This window comes from Solea solea, chromosome 8, assembly GCF_958295425.1.
Source record: "Solea solea chromosome 8, fSolSol10.1, whole genome shotgun sequence".
Taxonomy (NCBI): domain Eukaryota; kingdom Metazoa; phylum Chordata; class Actinopteri; order Pleuronectiformes; family Soleidae; genus Solea; species Solea solea.
The window spans coordinates 27,400,727-27,421,228 of NC_081141.1; the positions used below are offsets into that span (position 1 = coordinate 27,400,727).

Here is a 20,502-nt window from a genome sequence, read left to right on the forward strand (position 1 = left end):
TCTATACTGCTACTGACACAAAATAGCAGGTTTTGCTAAACCTGGTATAATTCATCCCTCCTTCTTTTAGACAACATCAATATTTTTATGCACTGTAATTTTCTACATAACTAAAATATCTGAAAAAAAATACTGTTCCAATTTACCATTTAGCTTAAATTCAACAACAGACTTAAATTCTCTTCATTATTGATCCCAGAGAACCATGTCCAGTGTGTTTGTTGCCTTTTTAGGACCTTTTTCTGTCACAAATACTGACATTGTCAGGACCAGTAATCCTCATGGAGAACATACCCTGCCCCTCATGAAGTAGAAACCTAATTTCTGAGGAACTGGTTAAGTTTAGATTACAATTCCTGGTTAGGTTAGGCATTAAATAGTTAAAGTTATGGTTAAGGATAAGACTTAGGCTGTTTAGGCTGTCCACATGAATGGAAGTCAATGAGGGTCCCTGAAAGGATGGATGTATGTGTGTGTGTGTGTGTGTGTGTGCCAACAAAGCACAGCAGTGACAAACTGGACTCGGTTGATCGCACACTCAGCAGACCGTTAACGGCAACAAGACGCCACGCGGAATTGAAGAAAAAATAGAATATTTGTTGTGTTGTGAGACTTTCTGTAGAACCTGTAGCCACATGTTCAACAGTGGCGGCTCACAATGATTAGGACGACGATGATGATGATGATGATGATGATGAGGACGATGGCTCCTATAATGAGAATTTACTACACTGCCTGCATAATATTGTGAGCTGCCTTTCTGCTGCGACTGTGTCTTTTTTTCTCTTGTGTGTGTGTGTGTGTGCTTCTCTCACCGGTGTTGGGCACCACCAGTCGTCCTCCCGGGTGTCCAAACAAGCCCGAGGTCCTCAGCTGCTCTTTGCTGGCGTGGAAGGGCCCGTTGAGAGTGAGCAGGCCCTTCTTGCGTCTGTCCAGGGTGCTGCCGCAGTAGTCCCGGGTCACGTCCCGCGGGAAGGTCTCGGCGGGGCCCTTTGCGTGGAACTCGGCCCGGTCGGCCACGGCGAGCGAGACCATGAAGGAGCTCTGGACCTTGACCTTGATGTCGGGCAGCGGGTCGAAGAGCTCCTTATCCGAGCTGTCGTGGAAGCAGAGGGGGGTGCTGTACGTCCGTCCCACTGTCAGGTCCGGCTGCATGGACGAGTTGAGAAGCAGCGGGTTTCCTGGGAGAGAAAGAGAGAGCGTCACCTAAATGGTCACATGACTTCCCCTCCACAAAGATTATGAAACAATATTACAGGCTGAACGCTAACATACAGATGTAACAATGCTATTATTAGAAATAATATAGATATAATGCACTTTTCTATTCATGTATATAATCTAGATTGGTGGTTTCCAAATTGTGAGTGGGCAGAGCAGGCACTACACTTGGAAAAGCCATCAAAAAAATAAAAAAAATATAATTCAATCATCATTTTTGAAAGCAAGACCAAAACCGTCCAACTGTGCCATCCCAAAATACACACACTGTGTCAACATATGGAGCACTGAAACTTCCAAGGCCCAAAAGAGGGCTACCACTGTACCACTGGCTATTTCTTGGTGTAAAATACTAATTTAAAAGACATTTTGACAATACAGGGAAAATATATAAGAAGAAAGAAAACATGTGATGTTCAAGGGAGACATTTTACAAACAGTAAACTGCAGATATGAGATTAAAATCACCTTTAATCTGCAGAAATAAACACAACATTAATCTAGTTCATATCAGGTTTCAGAGAAACATCTCCGAGCTCGTTCTGCTGCTGCTTCGCTGTTCTTGCATTTGACCAGTCATGCTCCAGCGACAATTAAACCAACATGACCGAGGCAGTCGATCGCGGCATCAGAGGTAAAGGGAGCGCAACCTGGACAGAAGGTCCAGAGCTCAGAGCCGCGGTCAGAGCGTCAGATTTAATTACCGAGCTCTCGCACAGCATGATCTCCATAATCCATCTGCTGGAGTCAGCTCCTCTTGGTCTCATGGACTCGTCCTCCTGAAGGACAGGAGGCAGGGCCAAGGAATGGGTCCAGAGGCGAGTGCTCTGTAAATGAGTGCAGTCCTTCAGTGTGGACACAGCAGCCTGTGGAGGGTGATGGAGGTGGAGAGTGTGTGTGATGGTGGGGAGTCTTCATCTGTGTCCATTAGCAATGACGACGCTGCCAAACAGAGCGAGGAGTGCGGCGCATCGATCTGGCAGGTTCAGACGCAGCATGCCCCCGGACGAGCCGTGCCAAGATAACGGCGGAGTCACCGAGTCCTTGCTGCCCAGCTGTTGCCCGGCGAGCGGTGCGAGGCGGGAGGCTAATGTTGTTTTATTTTTAGGGGGGGAAATGGTTAATTACCACAGACGTGATTTGTGACGAGCGTTCAGGGACGTGTTCGTTTTGACTTGTTCTTGAGATGCTCAACTTTTCCCGCCGTGTGTTTTGTCTCCCCCTCAGGATTCTCGTCGTTAAAAATATGGAACGTGGCCAGCGATTTATTCACAGCTTTATGCGGGAACTGTGCCACTGTCGCTGCAGCCACTGCTGCTCAACTGCAGAGTGAATCTCAATGAGTGGGGCTGCAACTCGTCATTATTTTTTATTATCTCATAATCTTCTCATTACCTTTTTTTTTTTTTCACTCAACCATTAATAAAAATCTACAGCACTTTTTCTCTGCAGCATTTTCAATGTGAAAAAAACCCCAAAACTAAATTAACTAAAATAAATTACGAAAAAAAACACATGAACTTGTGCTTTAAAATATTATTTAAAGAATTGTCAGGTTATATCCTTATCATTGTATTTATTTTCAATAGATTTGACACATTCTGCCTTCATTTTACTTGATATTGTAGATTATTTATTAACCTAATCTTATATTATTTTGTTTTATTTATTGATTTTTAACACTAACCCTTTTATAATTATCTTATTTATTTCTATACAGTCCAACACTTTTTCTTGACCTTTTAATTTATTTAATGCTTAAAAAAATATATATTGTCTTGATTTCTTTCAAATCTGTCTCTGTCCTGTCTTTAAATGTCTCTCGAATCAACCTTTGGAGTAGATCATTTATAATTATGAATAAAAAAAATGCCTTGCCTGATAAAAACTAATCAAACCCAGAGAGCAAAAAGTAGTTATTTGTCTTATGTATCCCTTTTACTGTGGCATTAATTGCTTGATAGCAGCCTAGTAAATGCAGCCTTTTGTCTAATAAACAATGTGTCCAATGAAAACAAAGTGAGGAGATTGATAATGTTTCGGGTTTGTTCAGCAGACGCCAAAAAGCACGAGTTTTCATAAGGTGCAAGATTTTTTTTATTTATTTATTTTAATTACTTTTAAGAGGAAGATGCATGATCAGTGTCAAAATCAAGTGTCCAATAATAGTTCTGGAGGTGGGACAATGAGACCTTTCACTGTGACACAAGCAGTTTCTGCCTCCATTAAATTATTGATTAAATACACAAGTAAAACTCATTAACTATACTGTTAAACTATAGTATAAATTGTGCTTATTTACCTTTAATTATGGAGTGTGTAGTGTAGACAATAGCATTTACATTTATCATGTTTTATTGTTAATAAAAGGGACAGGAATATCTGGTCTGGTGATCATAACTTTCGCTTTAACAACAGTATTTTGTTTTAACATCCAAAAGTGACTAAATACAGATACAATTACATAAAGTGTAGGTTTTATTCCCTATGGTTAATTGTCTTATTCAGTTTAGTGAGAGATCAATTCCATGTCTTGACTTTAATTATTTGCATTTTGTGTTAGGAATGTCGCAAATCGATGCTCTGCTGTACAAAATTCAGCCAAAGCAATTACGCAACCAAATTACTGTAATTGGGAAAGAAAGAAAACGTTGGAGGAGGCGGAGGAGAAGTCTGCACGTCTTGTTTTGCCTCGAAATACCTGAAGAAATTCAGTTTAAACAAAAGGGGACGCAGAAAAGTCTCCCCCTGTGGAGAAGCTGGAGCCAGAACTGGGTTTGTTTGATTAATGACCTCATGGACTAATCAATTTTCAAGAGTCAGTGATTAATTTTCAGTCTATCAAACAAGCCCCATTATTCCACCAATCAATTCAGCACTAACAGTGAGTGTGTGAGGACGTTTCAGTGCTCAGTGTAAACACACTTTCAGGGATTTGAACCTTCTTTTGTTGAGTTGTCGCAAATAATTATTACTTTTCAAATTACTAATCTGAGGGTTATTTTTTTTACAAGTACTCATGATAATGTTTAATTTATTGATTAGTGTTAATTTTCCCTTTTATTCAATTAACAACTAGGTTTGCAACTAACAATTACTTTTGTGGCAGCTGTGAGAGAACAAAACAGAAAACTGTATGAATTATCACATGCTGGAGATTTTATCATAGATCATGTGCGATGTGTTACAACGCACAGACTAATGGTGTGATTTACATTTACATATACATCAGTAGTTGTAACTGGGAGTGACTTTACCGCTGATTTGACGTTGTTACAGTTGAAAAGTGAGAAAATAACACTCAGGCTAGCCATCGTTAGCCACTGTTAGCAAGTGTTAGCCACGATTAGCAATACCAGTCAATAACAATGCTCTACATGGTATTTTCCTCAGTCAAACAGCGTAGTATCATGTCCACCGCTAAATATTTGACCGTATTAAGTGTACGACTGACTCACTGTTAAACAAACAATACACGTACAAGTGCAATTAATAGTGTTTTGAGAGTGTGTTTTTTTTACCCGTGACGTGAGTCAGCCATCTTGGAATCCGATGTCCGGGTTTGTGGGGCTGCTCTGACATTAAACTTCAGACTAAAAACTGGAGATATTACTTAATGTTAGGTGGAGAAAACAGATTAGTTACGTGAGGATAGAGAACTCTAAAATGTTGTTAGCGGCAGCCACAGAGAGAAAAGTGTAAGAGTCTGTGCTTTAAGTCATTCATCCATGTTCACCGCTGTTAGTCAAGCAGGAAATGAAAAGGGATGTGTATGTTTTCCACCTTTCACAATAAAAGCATTGCGCTATTCTACAACGCAGAGATGCATTAATGGTCTCATGTTAGCTCTTCTACAACTATTACTCAATTAATCGATTATTTTGATAATCGATTAATCGATTTAATGCTTTTTTCATTATTTGAAATCTTTTTTCATTTGATTTCTTTGTTTGAGATACTTAAATGTGAATATATTCTTAATTTCTCTCATTTTTTCCGACATTTTATTGGCCACATGATTACTGGATTAATTGTGAAAATATTTATGGAAATAATCACTAGTTGCAGCTCTAATCGGCAGGTTGTGAGTGGTGTCGGTGAATTTAGGCTTTCAAAAATCAACACAGCTCCGCTCGAATAGCAAATCTGAAGGCTTCAACATGAGGTAAATGTTTTATACTACATATGTTTATATACTAGAATATTAATCTGACATCAGCTTCTTTTGATCATCAGTGTTTTTAATTAGGTCGACTAATCTTAGCAGCCCTCATCTTTTTTTCATGTACGTTATGGACAAAGCCAGCGCCATGATGGCAGTGTAATACTTTTGCCATCAAAAAAAAGGAAGAAACTTGCTCCAGGACAAGTGAAAATATGCATCCTTCATTTCTCCTCCATCTCACAGCGTCAGCGAACCTGCAAGCGACTCTGCGCTGATCCCAGCTCGGTGGACATCACCCTCTCTGCGGCCGACATTCGATCACTGCTAAACTCTCCCTCATTCCGGTTGAGTGGAGAATGATCTGATTACCGCTTGAGTGTGCATCTTTAAGGACGGCGCGGCGCAAATGGAATGGCAGCGGGACGAGATGAGAGAAGTTAATGAAATGTACCTCGAGTTGAATACCTTGAGGGATAGGTTTGGAATTGGTCCTCTGATTAAAAATCACTCAGAGGGAGAAGTAATGCGGAGAGACAGGGTCAGGTCCATGGAACTCATACGGCACAATGACTTACAGCCGCTCTGGAAACAGAGAGCCGTCCCAAAACATTCAAGAACTTCTGAGGGAATTTTTATTTTCGCCCTTTTTTTGTTTCTGATAATTATTAGACGTGAGGAAGTCAGTGATGGAAATTAAACACGCACTTCACCCGTTAACAATCAGAATTTTTTTCATGCAGAGAAATTATGCCCTGCCCAAACACGATTATATGGATAATAGGGGTGGAGGGAAAAATCAATGCTGTGAAATATCGCCACATTTTGCAAATCAAAGGAAAATACCTCCATTTAGCACCTTAAAATAACAAGAAATTCTCACACTGCACACAGGAAGTGATTCGTTGGCTGTCCAGCAACATTATGCTGTCAAAGTGGGATTCAAGAGACAAAGATGCATCCTTGAAAAGTTTCCAAAGTCAATTGTACTGTTCAACAAAAATGGCCATTCAGCAGAAAAAAAAATTCTTAGCTCCACCCGCCTTTGTGCTTGCCACTACATGCAAACAAACGCTCCCTTAAGTAGGTGAAGATGAAGATAGCCGCAAGCATTTTAAACACCATTTTCTTCAAATCTAGCCCATTGTGTCCATGCTGCACGATAAACCCCTGCCATCAAAAATCTCAGTATTTTAACGTTTAAATTTTGGCCTCGACGCCTCATTTCTAAACAAACTGTGGCTTGAGCGTGGGGGGGGGGGGGCGAGAGGAGGAAGTGTTCATCACTGCACAAGGAGCTTTCGGCCGCTGAGGGCGAGGAAAATGGAAAGGAGTGATTGTGGCCGGTGAAGGGCACAGCAGGCAGGCTGAGGCGAGACGTGGCCTATTTAAATAGAATTGATGACCTGCTGAACGTAGACCCAGCTCACATCGAACCCCCCCCCCCCCCCCCCCCCCCCCCTTTCCAGTAGTGTGACGAGCGGCGGAGGCTTGAGCGGCTCCCCGAGCCCTCGCGGTGTCGTGCTCGGGTCGGGGGCTTCTCGCTGCGTTGTCAGAACGCCGGGCGAGGATGGATCACCCATCGACCGCGATGGCTATCACTTGTGCTAACCCAGAAGTGTCAGCGGCGGTAATACGGCTGCCTGGAGCGAGGCTGACCGGCGACGGCCGCAGTCACAGAACCAACACAAGTTATTGCTGCGCCCGACAAAAAAACATATGAATTGATGTTCACTGTTCCACACACCCTCACATATATCCATCAGCAGCTTTGGCCGGTGTAATCTAATGGAGGGGATTGGTTGACAGTCAAATGTGTGGTCCGCGGGGGGGGGGGGGGATGAAGCAGCGCCGGTGTCCATCAGAGATTGATTATCTCCTTTTTCACAATAACAGAGGCGCAGGTCTGTCAAAACAGAAGGGCAGATCCTTTCACTGATTATGGAGGTATAAATCTTAGGCAAATAGGGAAGGTGCATGCACCATGCTGCTCTGTGTAAACAAATGCCATCAATCACCGGGGCGGGTTCTGTCGCAGCGCTCTTTCATGGCACTGGGGTTTGGTTTGTTTTTTTGGCCTTGTGAGAGTTCTTCTTACCTTGTCTGGTGGTCTTGAAGTTGAAGGACTGGAAACCACCCGTGAGCGCGGAGGAGTCGATGACGTCCACGCCGTACTCGCTGTGGTTCTTCCTGTACAGCATGACGGCCACGACGAGGATCACCACGGCGATGATGCCGGCTCCCAGGCCCGAGTACAGAGCCACGTCGTTAGAGCTGTCCATACCTGAAACCACACGGGACACGTGGGGGAAATTAAAGCTACTGCAAAACAACGTATAAAAGCCAATATTTAAATAATACGCTGCTCTCGAAACGACAGTGATTTCTAGTCCTGGGCCAAGTAATATCATAGATATTAGGGCGACAACTATCAATCAGCAATTTTTAGGGTTCGAGCAACAAGGTTGCAAGAACCCTATTGAAATGCAAAAGATTATTAGGGTTCGAGCAACAAGGTTGCAAGAACCCTATTGAAACTGGAAGGATTATTATTATTATTATTATTATTATTATTCTTATTATTCCCCCAAATGAATTGCCTTTTTGAGGCCTTTCCCATACCCCAAAACTCACCAATTTTTGTGACCGCATCAATCGTGGTGTAAATTTACGTCTGAAAAAGGTTCGGGGAATGTGCGTCGAAAATTGAATGTGGGAGGGGCCAATAAGTGCGGCGCCACCTGTCCAAATTCACCATGACCAACACAAATATCGCACATGCACGAAATTCGGTACACATGTGTAGTGGGTCAGGATGAAGAAAAAATTACATTATGACCATGATCCAAACCCAACAGGAAATCCGCCATCTTGGGTTGATTGGCGATTTTTTGGCGATTTTGGCGAATTCGCAGCAATGGTATTTGAACTAACTACTCCTAGAGTTTTCGTGCGATCACCTTCAAACTTGGTGAGGTCCCTGTGGACCAGTTGAGGAGCTCACGGTATCAAAAGTTTTTTCAAATGTCGCATGGCGCACGAGATAGGGGGCGGCAAAGTTCGTGATGATTCTGATGTTTCGCATCAGAAAAACAAAACTCTTATAACTTTGCGATGGAAGGTCCGATCCGAACCAAACTTGCTATGATTGATGATGGGCCATGGCTGAAGACGTCTATGAAAAAACGGTGAAGTTTGAAAACAGCGCCTCCTTGTGGTGAAAGAAAATACACAAAAAAAAAGTTTTTTTACGATTTCGGGAATAACTTTTACACAGTTAATCGTACCGCACTCAAAATTGGTGACAACAGTCAAAACACATGGTAGATGATGCGTGATCAATATGACGACAAATCGTTTAACGGTGTTGCCATGGCAACGACTCAAAGTCGGATTTTTGGGACAAAAAATCAAACTGCTACAACTTCGTGAATCCTGGTCCGATCTGAACCAAACTTGCTAGGATTGATGATAGTCCGGCCCTAAAGACGTCTATATGAAAATATTAAATTTCGAAAACAGCGCCCCCTGGTGACAGCAGACAATATGACAGCTTGTATTTCAATTATCTCCTCCTAGAGCTTTTGTGCGATCACCTTCAAACTTGGTGAGATCAATGTGGACGAGTTGAGCATCAAAAGTTATCAAAAGCTTTTTAAAATATTGTATGGCGTAGGAGATAGGGGGCGCCAAAATTGGAGATAATAATAATTTTTCATAACAGACAATGAAACTCTTATAACTTCGCGATGGAAGGTCTGATCCCAACCAAACTTGCTACAGTTGATGATGGTTAGTTGCTGAAGACGACCATGTTGCTGAAACGGTACATTTTGAAAACAGCGCCTCCTGGTGGTGGTAGAAAATTCTAAAAAAACAAACTGTTACAACTTTGCCAATCCTGGTCCGATCTGAACCAAACTTGCAAGGATTGATGACAGTCCGGCCCTGAACACGTCTATATGAAAATATTCATTTTCAAATACAGCGCCCCCTGGTGACAGCAGACAGAATTACATTTATAGTTTTTGATGCTGCTCCAACAGGGATTGTTGTATCCACTTGAAACTTAGTATGTGGGACCCCAGACCCTTCCTCAACATGTCCGTAAAAGGTCACCTCCCTACAGGAAGTGGAACGCCCGAAACAGGAAGTAAAGTCTTACATTGTCCGATTGACACGAAACTAGATATGTGAGTTACTGGACCTTCCCTGAACATGTTTACGGAGACGCCGTTGACCGAACAGGAAGTCGGCCATTTTAAACAGGAAGTGCCCTCTAACTTTGCCGTACGTTGTCCGATCTGCACAAAACCTTATATGTGACACCAGGGACCTGTCCTGAGCATGTCCGTAAAAGGTCACCTCCCTACAGGAAGTGGAACGCCCGAAACAGGAAGTAAAGTCTTACATTGTCCGATTGACACGAAACTAGATATGTGAGTTACGGGACCTTCCCTGAACATGTTGCCGGAGACAAACAGGAAGTCGGCCATTTTAAACAGGAAGTGCCCTCTAACTTTGCCGTACGTTGTCCGATTTGCACAAAACATTTTATGTGACACCAGGGACCTGTCCTGAGCATGTCTGCAAGAGATGACCTCCTAACAGGAAGTGGAATGTCCGAAACAGGAAGTAAACTCTAAGATTATCCGATCTGCACAAAACTTGATATGTAAGACAAGGGAAGTTCCCTGAACACGTTTACGGACACGCACTTGACCGAACAGGAAGTCTGCCATTTTAAACAGGAAGTGCCCTATAACTTTGCCATACGTTGCCCGATCCCCCCTGAAATTTGGATCGACATGCGCGGGGACGCCGCTGAAAATAACTAGTACTGAAAATAACTAGTACTGAAAATAACTAGTACTGAAAATAACTAGTACCGCGCGCGGTGAATGAACGGGTGAGAGCGCGAGGCACGCGGGGAGCCGTGGCACACGGCGACCCGCGTGGGTCGGCTCGAACCCGTTCAGAACCGCGCGCGGTACTAGTTATTTTTATTATTATTATTATTATTATTATTATTATTCCTAAAAGTAAATCGCGTTTTTGAGGCCTTTCCCATACCCCAAAACTCACAGATTTTTGTGACCGCATCAATCCTGGTGTAAATTTACGTCTGAAAGTCGTTCGGGGAAAATGCGTGGAAAATTGGAAGTGGGAGGGGCTAAAAAGTCACGCAAAAAACTTCTATTAGGTCAACTCATGTCGGGTTTAACGTATGTGAACGAAACTTGGTACACACGTTCATTAGGTGGGGACGGTCAAAAAAGTCGATGACGACTTTCCCGTGAAACCTACAGGAAATCCGCCATCTTGGGTTGATTGGCGATTTTTGGGCGATTTTGGCGAATTCGCAGCAATGGTATTTGAACTAACTCCTCCTAGAGTTTTCGTGCGATCACCTTCAAACTTGGTGAGGTCCCTGTGGACCAGTTGAGGAGCTTACGGTATCAAAAGTTTTTTCAAATGTCGCATGGCGCACGAGATAGGGGGCGGCAAAGTTCGTGATGATTCTGATGTTTCGCATCAGAAAAAAAAAACTCTTATAACTTTGCGATGGAAGGTCCGATCCGAACCAAACTTGCTATGATTGATGATGGGCCATGGCTGAAGACGTCTATGAAAAAACGGTGAAGTTTGAAAACAGCGCCTCCTTGTGGTGAAAGAAAATACACAAAAAAAAAGTTTTTTTACGATTTCGGGAATAACTTTTACACAGATAATCGTACCGCACTCAAAATTGGTGACAACATTCAAAACACATGGTAGATGATGCGTGATCAATATGACGACAAATCGTTTAACGGTGTTGCCATGGCAACGACGCAAAGTCGGATTTTTGGGACAAAAAATCAAACTGCTACAACTTCGTGAATCCTGGTCCGATCTGAACCAAACTTGCTAGGATTGATGATAGTCCGGCCCTAAAGACGTCTATATGAAAATATTAAATTTCGAAAACAGCGCCCCCTGGTGACAGTAGACAATATGACAGCTTGTATTTCAATTATCTCCTCCTAGAGCTTTTGTGCGATCACCTTCAAACTTGGTGAGATCAATGTGGACGAGTTGAGCATCAAAAGTTATCAAAAGCTTTTTAAAATATTGTATGGCGTATGAGATAGGGGGCGCCAAAATTGGAGATAATAATCATTTTTCATAACAGACAATGAAACTCTTATAACTTCGCGATGGAAGGTCTGATCCCAACCAAACTTGCTATAGTTGATGATGGTTAGTTGCTGAAGACGACTATGTTGCTGAAACGGTACATTTTGAAAACAGCGCCTCCTGGTGGTGCAAGAAAATTCTAAAAAAACAAACTGTTACAACTTTGCCAATCCTGGTCCCATCTGAACCAAACTTGCAAGGATTGATGACAGTCCTGCCCTGAACACGTCTATATGAAAATGTTCATTTTCAAATACAGCGCCCCCTGGTGACAGCAGACAGAATTACATTTATAGTTTTTGATGCTGCTCCAACAGGGATTGTTGTATCCACTTGAAACTTAGTATGTGGGACCCCAGACCCTTCCTCAACATGTCCGTAAAAGGTCACCTCCCTACAGGAAGTGGAAACGCCCGAAACAGGAAGTAAAGTCTTACATTGTCCGATTGACACGAAACTAGATATGTGAGTTACTGGACCTTCCCTGAACATGTTTACGGAGACGCCGTTGACCGAACAGGAAGTCGGCCATTTTAAACAGGAAGTGCCCTCTAACTTTGCCGTACATTGTCCGATCTGCACAAAACCTTATATGTGACACCAGGGACCTGTCCTGAGCATGTCCGTAAAAGGTCACCTCCCTACAGGAAGTGGAACGCCCGAAACAGGAAGTAAAGTCTTACATTGTCCGATCTGAACAAAACTTGATATGTAAGACAAGGGAACTTCCCTGAACACGTTTACGGAGACGAACAGGAAGTTGGCGATTTTAAACAGGAAGTGCCCTCTAACTTTGCCGTACATTGTCCGATTTGCACAAAACCTTATATGTGAGTTACGGGACCTTCCCTGAATATGTTTACGGAGACGCCGTTGACCGAACAGGAAGTCGCCATTTTAAACAGGAAGTGCCTTCTAACTTTGCCGTACGTTGTCCGATCTGCACAAAACCTTATATGTGACACCAGGGACCTGTCCTGAGCATGTCCGTAAAAGGTCACCTCCCTACAGGAAGTGGAATGCCCGAAACAGGAAGTAAACTCCAAGATTGTCCGATCTGAACAAAACTTGATATGTAAGACAAGGGAACTTCCCTGAACACGTTTACGGACGCGCATTTGACCGGACAGGAAGTCGGCCATTTTAAACAGGAAGTGCCCTATAACTTTGCCATACATTGCCCGATCCCCCTCGAAATTTGGAACGACGCCGCTGAAAATAACTAGTACTGAAAATAACTAGTACTGAAAATAACTAGTACCGCGCGCGGTGAATGAACGGGTGAGAGCGCGAGGCACGCGGGGAGCCGTGGCACACGGCGACCCGCGTGGGTCGGCTCGAACCCGTTCAGAACCGCGCGCGGTACTAGTTATTTTCATTTTATTTTATTATCTTGATTAACTGTTCTGAGCATTAAATGTAAGAAAAAAGTTGGTCAACAAACATCTTTAAATGTCTTCTTTTGTCCACTAACTAAAGCATATTCAATCTACTTTCATAGAGAACCAAATAAAACAGACCGTCCTTTAACATTTTATTTAAAAAAAACAACAACTTTATAAGATAATACATTTGTTTATTTTTGTCACCTATGTAATTTGAATCACTCTTCAACAGATTTGGAAAAAAAAAAAACAGTTTCTTAAAGACAATGCCTCTACTTTTGCTGCGTCATGTTTTCAACTATTCCCACCCCAACTTAATATTTCCTCATACAGACTATAATAATAATAATCAAAAGTGTGAAAAAAAAATAATGAAAAGCTATAAAGGGGAAGTTTTTAAGTGTGAGACCTCTGGAGAAAGTTAAAGTGACAGTTCACCTTTTTTTTTTTTTTTTAAATGTGGGTGTATGAGGCTGTGACGCACACTCAGCATCCCACATACGGCTAATTGTGCCATGTATGATCCTTTTGCTCCTTTGCACAGGTAGGCGCGCTCTCTCTCTCTCTCTCTCTGGAAACATGTAATGACTTCCAGCGGGGATTTCAGGATTTTAAACCACTCACTCCCCCCCGCACCAAATTCCATAGAGAAAATCACCGATTTTTTAACCTGAGGGGACACAGTAGCTGCTGATCCACTGCTGCCTTGGTTGGTAAGTTTGTGTTACTTAAAATTAAAAAAGGGATTTCACATAGTAAAAAGAAAAAGAACGCTTTAAGTCACTGATGGAGGCAGAAAAGCAGGAAAACATTTAACTTCCTGTTGTTTTAACGATTAATCTTGCGTGGATTTCCGATTGATTTGATTACGTGTCAGTACCTAACGTTGTAGGGAGAAAACTATGCATTAATGGAGTCAATTTTGCATTCACAAGAACAATAAGACAAAATAAAAAGCACATGATCTTTGTGCCAAATAAAAAGGCGCCTGGTGTCACTATTTGAGTTTGCCTGTGTCACTGTTTTCTCCAGCAACTGGGTCAAAGCTTTTTGTTCCACTTTGATGAGCTTATGAAAGTGAAAAAGCCTGTTTTAAATCGTGCACACACACACACACAAAAGACCCTTGTGACCCAATTGTTTACAAAACCCAGGGAGAGAGAGTGGAGGAGGCGGACTGGAGGAGGAGGAAGGATGGAAGGAACAGCAGACAATGTTGTTCTGATGTAGACATTCAAGGGCAAACACATGCAAGAGTTACAATGAGGCTGTGCAGCGTGGAGATGGTAAAGCGGTAAGATGGAGCAGACCATCTGTCTTATCTCTCGCTGCCACATTATGCCCCCGCGGACGAGATTAAAACCAACGCGTCCGGTCGTTACTCTAAACTGTTACGTACCGCAGTCAAGCTGCTTACATAGGCGGGCGATTAGCCTAACTGCCTTCAGACCCACCGGTCTAGAACCAAGAGCCGTGATGGATATCACAGTGTGAGGGCGGCTCAGAGCTCGTGCAGCGGTGACTGGTGGTCACCCAAATGTCCCGAGGACAAATCGGAGAACAATCGCAGCAGTGGTTCTCAAACTCTTTTTTTTTACACCAAGTGGCAACTGAAAAAATATTGAAAACATCATCCATCCATCTTCTACCGCTTTATCCTCCACAGGAGGGTGGCAGTCTCAGCTCACATGGGGCGATAGGCAGGGTACACCCTGGACAGGTCACCAGTCCATCACTGGGACACATATAGAGACAAATAACCACACCTACAATCAATTTAGAGTGACCAATATACCTAATCCCCATAATGCATGTTTTTGGACCATGGAAAGAAATGGAGAAAACCCACACACACACATGGGGAGATCAAACCACCAACCACCGTGTGGCCATTGAAAACACCATCGCCGAGCAAAATCACAGACTACGGACTTCTCACAGGAGGCAGATTCATTCCCTCACATGTACTTCACATGAGATTAAGACATTGGGTCAAGCTCCACTGCGATCACACTCCCTGGTATATACAGCAGAACAGCATCCATCTCAAAATCTTCAATCATTTACCGTCTTCTTGGAAATACTATTTGAGCTTAAGTTTCGTTCAGTCAGACAGAAAAATCTGTTTTTTTTGACTACCTTGACATGCTTCCACCACTTCCTGTGGTCTTCCTCAGAAGGGTCACGTGATGTTACATGTGACGTGTCTTGCTTCCCGTTTTATACAGGTTTGTCAGACAGTAAGGGGTGATTATGCCCCCTGCTGTCTGTTGAGGACAATCACATCATGGCCTTTTTCCCAGTCCATGATGTGTTTGTCCTTTTTTTTACTTGCTGATTTTACTGGCTGTTTTCTTGTTGTGTGTGTGTGTGTGTGCACAGGAAGTGGTCGAAAACAGGAAAACACAAAAAAAAACGACTTTTCTCTCTGACTGAACGAAAACTCAAGCTCAAGTTGAACAGTATTTCTGATTTATTTAAAACGTACCACCAGAGGACGCTCGCGTACCACAGTTTGAGAACCACAAAATGAAAGTATCCTTACCAGGGTCAATCATTTTAAACTGCAAAGCACACGGAAACAACTTTTCCCTCTAACTAATGAAAGCCCTCACGCAAGCACCTGACAATCACTTAGCCCGGCGGACTCCGGCGAGTGATTGAAAGCCGCCACAGGAGCGCGAGGACAGCGCCGTAAACTGGTCAAATTAGCTCGTTTTTATGATGATTACAAGCCATTAATCCTGCACGCCACAGCACATGTCCGCTTGTCACAACCAATACATCACCGGGCTCAAAGTGGAAACACAGCTGTGATGTCACGGCTGTCATATAAAAAGGCCGCTGAGTAATGACACCAATGCAAATGAGCAGTCGCCGGGGTTAAAGCAGGAGTAGATCAGATCAAGGTGAACTAATTGTTCTTAATTTGTGCCGTTCTCGTTTTTTCTCCCAAGAGAATGCAACTGAAAGTCACTTCACTGCTCCGGCTTTAAACTTTTAGTGCATTTCATGTCTCGCCCACTGAGTTCGGGGCGTTAACACATTAGCGGCGGGAGATGAAAGAAAATCCACAGAGGAAGACTCACTTTGAGGTTTAACGTCATGTATCAGCTTTCGATCTGCAAAGACAGAGAGAGTGAGACAAAGAGGAGAGAGAGAGAGAGAGAGCGGTGATTAAAGTCCCAGCAGCCTTCAGTGTGTGTGAAGTGACTAACAAGCGTGCAGGTCTCGGACCCAAAATCCTGAGTGGAGCGAGGCTTTTTTTCTGCTGACTGCGCTCGCAGACGATGGACGACAGTATCAGATAATGGCCAAACCGGCATCATTACTGTCCTTATATCAGCGCAGATAAAGATGGTGAGCTGCAAAAGTGCTGTTGTCTTGGAAACGGCTGAGTAAGCTAATCATCTGCGAACATGAGTCCAAGAAAGTTTGCGTTTATTTAGGAGGCAAAAAGTCCCACTGAGTTATTTTCTACAGCAACATTATGAAGACTGAAGAAGGGCTTTGTATCTAGAGGCACATTCCAAGAGAAAAGAACATTCTCTCTATAAAAAGACTGACTTATTGTTTCATTTAATTTCAAGTCGGCAACTTAAACGTCTGCAAAAATCATCACAACTATTTAATCGTCTATGTGTCGGATGTCTTGTATCTGCGGTTAAATCGAGTTAGAGGCTGTTTCTGTTCACACAAATACATTATTATTATGAGATTAAATGTCAGAATGACATGGAAATATCCAGCCTTCGACTCTGAAATAAAGTTTGAACCATTATCATCCTCCCGCCGCTCCTGAAAGAGGACGTGCACTGACACACGGCATGTGTTTTTACTACGTTTATTGCGTTCTTTAATGCAGTGAAGCTGCAGAAACCTCAGTCATCTCAGCAGCTCCCAGGACTTGGTTGCTTTGTAACAACCGTAGACCATATATAAAAAAAAAATAGTCTTCTGGGTTCTTCCTGAAATGAAATAACCAAGAGAGGGCGACTCTGAGCTTCTACCCATCAGTCAACATTTCCCTGAGGAGTTAATGGTCTCAAACGCCGCCTTCTCCAATACAACTTGATGACAATTTAGTAAATTATGCTCCTATTTAGAGGAAAATAGACAATAAGTGAGTGGACACCAGCGTGATTGACAGTCCAATCAACAAGAATGTTGCACAGCACAGCCTCACAAACACGTCTGGCATCTTCCACGTCTTTAGACGCTGCCTGGAAAATGAGTTTGACTTATTTGTCCTGCAGCCACCTCAAAGCTACGACTTTTTAAAGACTTTTTTCACGTCAAAGTCTCTTTTAACTCAAACTGACACACAACAAATACTTTAACTTTGTTTCGACAGCAACCCCCGTGTAAATATAAGCCAAGGAACCATCCATCCAATCAGGGAGGTGGAGTACCAGATACATACGAGAACATGCAACTGAATGCCAATGCACCACCCACCGTGCCACCACGCCGTATCGACAGTCTCTCCTCAAGAGCAAAGATGAACAAAGTCCGTGTTTTTGGGCCCCGAAATCAAGAGAGTAAAGTTAGTTTTAAACATTGACAGAATCCGACGCTACAGCGACACAACCGTCCTCCATGAAAAGCCCAATTTGTTTAAAAACTGTGTGTTCAGCTCAAACAGCCTCGGGTCATCTGTGTTCCTGCAGAACACTGACTCTCACGGCCGCCATTTTGACAGGTCGCAGTAGGAAGAGCACAAGCGCAAGTATATAATAGGATTAATGTTGGCCGCGTTCCATTTCTGCTTCTTCAGTTTGAGGGCACACGCCGGCTGTGACTTACAGGAAACTGAACAGAGCCGTCATCGGGTTGCTGTGCAAAAACTGCTATATTGTAATGTATTGTGAAATAAAAACAAGATAATTACACGAGTCATATTGACTTTAAAAGACAATAGGCGGGTTAAATTGTCATTATTTTTTCACTGTATTGCTTGAAATCAAACAATTCAATCCCCCTGTAAAAACACCATCCGATCACAATGAACTGGATCGAGACGCATCAATCAAACTGCCACCTGCACTCATCGCGCATGCTCAGAAGACAGCGCCAGCGTGCTAAATCCAACACACACGACACAGTTGCAGCAACGTTGTGACAGAAAAGGTGTCGGTCACAAACTAAAGACTTAGCTTTTGGGAAAAGCTGCTGCCGAAGAAAAAAGGCTGCTGCAGAGCGATCCAAGACCAGAGTGAACGCCGTAGTGGCTCTGTTTCGACTGAGCCGGTGGGTTAACTTCATATCTTTGTGATCTTTTGAGATTATTTGTTGTTATTCAAAAAAGTTAGCGTCACCAAAAAGGACCGAAAGTTACAGATGAATCTGTGTTCCCAAAAACTTTTATTAAAGAAAAAACACACAACGCATGTCTGACATAAAAAAGACGAAGATCAGAGCATTTGACAGCGTCTATGATCGAGCTCATGCCGGTGAGAGAAAGAAACGACCAGCACTTTTTAATCCCTGCATGAGCATGACCCCGACAGTGCAATGGTGACATTCCAGGCTTCAAGCTTCACTGTGACACTGTGACACTGTGACAGTCGCTCACTGTGTCACACACAGGATGTCAAGTGAGCAGCATGCTGACATTAACATGCACTGGGCATCTGTTTGTCAGATCGGTTCCCACACACTCCCGGTCCAGTGTGTATGTGTGTGTGTAAAATGTATATGATGATGATGATGAAAATGGTAAGGGGATGATGATGATGAGGATGATGATGATGTGTGACAGGGAGAAATGTCTTACTTTGGGTGCACAGTCCGTCCGTGCAGTTCTCCGTGGATTTGCCGCTCCCCTCGCACATCCTGCCTCGGTGTTTCGGCGCCGGGGAGTCGCACTCGCGACTCCGCTGTCTGTCACACTGGCTGCTGCACACGGTCCATTCGCTCCACTCGTCCCAGCCGCCGTCAACTGCAGAGGAGACGACAGAAACGCACCATGTGTACAGGAAACTTTCCTTCCCAGCAAGATTAGCGTTTATGATCTTAAAATTCCAGTGTGTGTAACCTTCAGGGTTTATTGAAGGAAATTTAATATACTATTTATAGTGTATAAGAGTACAATCACTTCTTCTAGCCTTATTACAAGCCTACGTTAAGCAAGGGTCCTTGCTTTGCCAGAGTGTACATCAAACACAAAAGTTCATCCGTCAAATTGATTTGCTAATGGCCAAAAAAAGCCAAATCAAATCTCTTTCAAGGGAAGATATTAATGTCCTAATTTCAAACAGGCCGCAGACACTGTCTACACGTTACATTTCAGCATTTGCATAGTGTGTTTTCATAGTGTTTTCAGCACAGTCCACCATCTCGAGAGCCGTTTCCTCGCCTGTCATTAACCCCCGGGTCTGTTTGTATAATGGGATTTGACGCAAGGCTTTGAAACAAAGACAGCTTGGTGGATGCTAATAGCCGGGGATTCTTCTGCCACGCTCTGTCATCTGATCAAGGAAGAGCTCATCATGCTTAGCTTAACAAATATTGAGGAGACCATATGGTGCTTGAAGAATGCTTTTTTTTCTTGTTTGGCAGCAGTTGGCAATGCCAGTAATATACAGAGTCTTGTGGGCGGTGGAGAGGGAAACGCTCCTTTGTGATGAACCATAGGTGCTGCCTACACGCCACACTTGTGTGTTGCATCCTTCTCCTCAGCTACTTAAAATGCAAATGATGTGTTTGTGTCACAGACGAAAACGCTGAGCGAGTTTGACCGCAGTTGCCGCGGAGCGTATGCATATTGTCCCATATTTCCCCTATGACTTGTTGCTGTGATTCCGTTGAATGAGCTCATCTGCCTACTGGTGGAAGCAGATAGAGTCTGACAAACCTTGGCAGCTACAAATCTTATGCATCACTTTTCATGGATACTTTTCACAATCCAAGATGCAGCTTTATTTTGTTTTTTTCCTCACAGAATTGTGATGGAGTGACCAGATGCTCCTCCATTTAATTAAAAGTGACATTTTTGTCACTAGTGACATTTTTGAAACTTCTTTGTAAACCACGTGTCACGTGTCTTCCCTGCTCCTTCACTGACACACCTATAAGTACCAAAAAACAAGTCATAAACCAGAGAATCCCTCTCTTTTCGCTTGAAACATCTCGTACAGTAGTTCTCAAACTTTTTTACACCAAGTACCACATGAGAAAATATTGAGCTCTCAGAGTAACACCATCATCATCGACGTTAGAATACAGTGGCGTAAATGGGCCGAGCAAAGTGACTCCATTATTATAAATGTATGTTATTTGTTTCATTTTCCTCCAAGTACCACAAGAGGAATCCCGTGTACCACTGGTAGAACATGTACAACAGTTTGAGAACCATGTGTCTAAGTTCATATTGCTGAGGACAGCAAATTATTGGCTGAGATGCATGTGCTCTTCTACTGGAATATAGTGCAGGAAATGAGGTGAAACATGACCGCACTGCTGATTTCAATGGAAACTAGACGACACATCTGTAGTTTTAAATTTGATTTGATTCTTTAAACTATGAGTTTGGTTTGTGCTGAATTATTTAAC

General features: G+C 43.0%; 1 protein-coding gene across 2 annotated transcripts in view; it reads right to left on the reverse strand.

The window, feature by feature from the left end:
* The window catches only part of unc5db (unc-5 netrin receptor Db), a 253,424-nt gene that overhangs the window by 77,383 nt on the left and 155,539 nt on the right, over positions 1–20,502 (reverse strand). The window contains exons 7-10 of one of the 2 annotated variants that reach the window (XM_058636898.1): positions 18,725–18,889; positions 16,038–16,070; positions 7,482–7,667; positions 816–1,181 (exon numbers count right to left, since the gene is read on the reverse strand). In XM_058636898.1, coding sequence (XP_058492881.1) covers positions 816–1,181; positions 7,482–7,667; positions 16,038–16,070; positions 18,725–18,889 — 750 coding nt within the window. The remainder of the gene's footprint in view (positions 1–815; positions 1,182–7,481; positions 7,668–16,037; positions 16,071–18,724; positions 18,890–20,502) is intronic. The other variant, XM_058636899.1, reaches the window with a different exon arrangement.